We start from the raw sequence: 2,710 nt of genomic DNA, 5'->3' as shown, positions 1-2,710 counted from the left end.
GCTTAAAAAGAAAGGATATGGTCAGGCAGCACTGTGTGGCCTCGTGATGCAAAAGGACAGAGCAGATCAACCAATGAACTGTGCATCTACCCACCCCTGAGGAGCACAGCAGCATTCAGTGTCCACGAGTATCTGCATGCTGGTCATCCCTGGGCTTCACGTCCTTGGTGGGGGAGAGGTACCAAGCATCTTCCAAGCAGCCCCACCTTTCCTTTGAGATGGTGGATTATTACAAAGTCCTTGGACTGCAAAAAAGTGCCTCGCAGGATGATGTTAAGAAATCCTACCACAAACTGGCACTAAAATGGCATCCTGATAAGAATCCCAGCAACAAGGAGGAAGCTGAAAAGAAATTCAAAGCAGTCGCTGAGGCATACGAGGTTTTGTCCGACCCTCAGAAACGCTCATTCTATGACAGGTCTGTTACGGAGAGCAGATCCCACAGAAGTAGTGCCACGGGGGGTCATAATGGCTCCTTTGATTCCCCTTATGTATTCCATGACTTTGAGGAGATCTTTAGGGAAGTCTTTGGAGGAATGGATCCCTTTGTACAGGTTTACTGGGACCCCTTTGACAACATCAGAAACAATGGTGAAAACTGGGACAGGAGAAATAGAAGAGGAAGAAGTTGCAGCCTGTTTTCTGACTTTATGGAGTCATTTATGCCATGGAATTCATTCAGCCCCAGAGAGCAGCCCACCTCCTCCTTTGCTGAGGACACGGCTGGGCCACACAGAGTCAGATCAGTGTTAACCACTACTGAAGTGATCAATGGCAAGAAGATCACCACCCGGAAAATCATTGAGAATGGGCAGGAGAGAACAGAAGTGGAAGATGACGGTCAGCTGAAGTCTGTGACAATAAATGGGAAAGACCACCTGAAATTTTAATGCTCCCCAGCATAAGCATTAACTGCAAGCTGTGGGATGTGCTCTCATTGCTCAACAGATGGGATCTACTACAAGCAGTGTTAATAAATGCTGAGTTCATCACACAACTGATACAGTCTTCTCAATGGTTGGGAACAAACACGTCACAGGTAAAGGTATGGATTTATGCTAAACTACGGAGTGGGACTCTACTAACCCTGTGCAAGGTGATAGATACTGCTTGTCCAGTAAATAGGTGTGGTAGATATATGTGAAAGCAACCTTGTTGGTTTGTTGAAGAGACAAAGTTGATTAATATAGCAAGAGGAGACAGGCTGGTTGACGGACAGGTAAGAGAGCTCTATGACAAGCTATAGGTGCTCTTCCCATTCCTTGAAATGCCAATCTTGAAGTCTACTAGCTGGAAGAATAGACTTGTGTGGCCCTCATACACAACCCTGAGGCTGAGTGAAGAATACCCTACCTTTGGTATATGAGGAGATGCATATTCATCGAAAAAAGTTTTTGTACGCAGGAGAGAAGGGAGGGAGGGAGGAGGTTCAGTGGGTCACACAGAGCCTAGAGGAGAGGGACTGGCATAGGAGAAAACAAAGGAAGGAAGAAAATGCCATTCCTCAGTCTGTAGAAGAAAATGGAGGCTTTCTTGAGCATACCCTGCAAGTTATGACCAGAGATCCTGATGAAAGCACTCTGTAGCTCAGGGGCTGAAAGTGAGCAGGGAGAAGGTGAATTTGGCTCCTGGACTGGGACAACCTATAGTCTCCTTTCTGCTTGAAGTTGTTCAAACAAAAAGAGCTAAATTCAAACCATGAGCAAACAGATTGCAGGGGGCTGAGTTTAGCTCCCTCTTTGTGCAAAGCTGGATGTGGGGACTTAGATGGTGCTTTACCATCCTTATTGTCTTGCTCACAGCTGCAAGAGCCAGTTCACAATGCATTTCTTGCACAGCCTGCCAGCATGCTGCTTTCGTCCTCCACTGAGCTAAGGGATGCACTCCCCACATTTCCGCCCTCCCCTGTGCTGACATGAACTGTTGAGCCTTGTTTCTTGCTTGGCCAGATCACCTTAGGCGTTTAAAATCTTACACGCCTCTTATTTTCGGTCCCACGCTACATCCCCTTGAGTTTCCCAGCTTGCCCTGCCCACTGATGTCTCCCTGGAGACTGGAACTAGTTTTCAGGGACATTTTCACTCTAATCCAGATTGCAATTGCTGCCTGCATTTGGGTAGGTCTTTGCATCTGTTTCCTCTGCTGTAAAATGGGAATAACAGACTCCCAGGCTTGGAAGGGGACTGCGAGGTAGCGATACTGGTAAAGGACTCTGAACATTAAGTAGCAAGTTAAATTAGCCAGAATACTGCCACCCCTTAATCAAAACCTTTTACTGTTGAAGAGGAAAATGTAGCTTAAATCACCTTCCTTAGCAACTGATGCCAATGCCCAGCTTGGAAAAACAGACCAAAACTGTATCTGTTATGTTAAGGGCTGTTAAGTCCCTGTGAGTCCCTCTCCCAGTAAGAGAGACACACAGCACTGGGAGGCAAGCAGAAGTCTAAGGGCATGCTGTGTTCACGGGGGAGGCCAGTGGTGACGGGAGCAGGGAAAACCTTGTTGCAGGGACAAACCATGTCTGCTGCTCCTCTCTAGCTTGGGAGTCATCAGCAGTCCTGCAGGCACTGGGACTCTGAGGATTGCAAAGATTTAAGGGGCTTGCTACAGAAAGATTATTTTGATCAGGGCAAACATGAGTAAATATTTCTACTGATACTCTCTCTGTGGACACCATGTTCATGTGAGATGGCTTCTTGAATTTACCTTA

At 46.8% G+C, this 2,710-nt stretch overlaps 1 protein-coding gene across 1 annotated transcript; it reads left to right on the top strand.

The window, feature by feature from the left end:
• The first annotated feature begins 218 nt into the window (after positions 1–218).
• Positions 219–890, top strand: DNAJB8 (DnaJ heat shock protein family (Hsp40) member B8). The gene has a single exon (XM_009639224.1). It carries the CDS (start codon positions 219–221, stop codon positions 888–890), a length of 672 nt encoding a protein of 223 aa, XP_009637519.1.
• Positions 891–2,710: the final 1,820 nt, after the last annotated feature.

This window comes from Egretta garzetta, unplaced genomic scaffold, assembly GCF_000687185.1.
Source record: "Egretta garzetta isolate BGI_Z169 unplaced genomic scaffold, ASM68718v1 scaffold215, whole genome shotgun sequence".
Taxonomy (NCBI): domain Eukaryota; kingdom Metazoa; phylum Chordata; class Aves; order Pelecaniformes; family Ardeidae; genus Egretta; species Egretta garzetta.
This window is presented reverse-complemented; position numbering and strand designations above follow the sequence as displayed.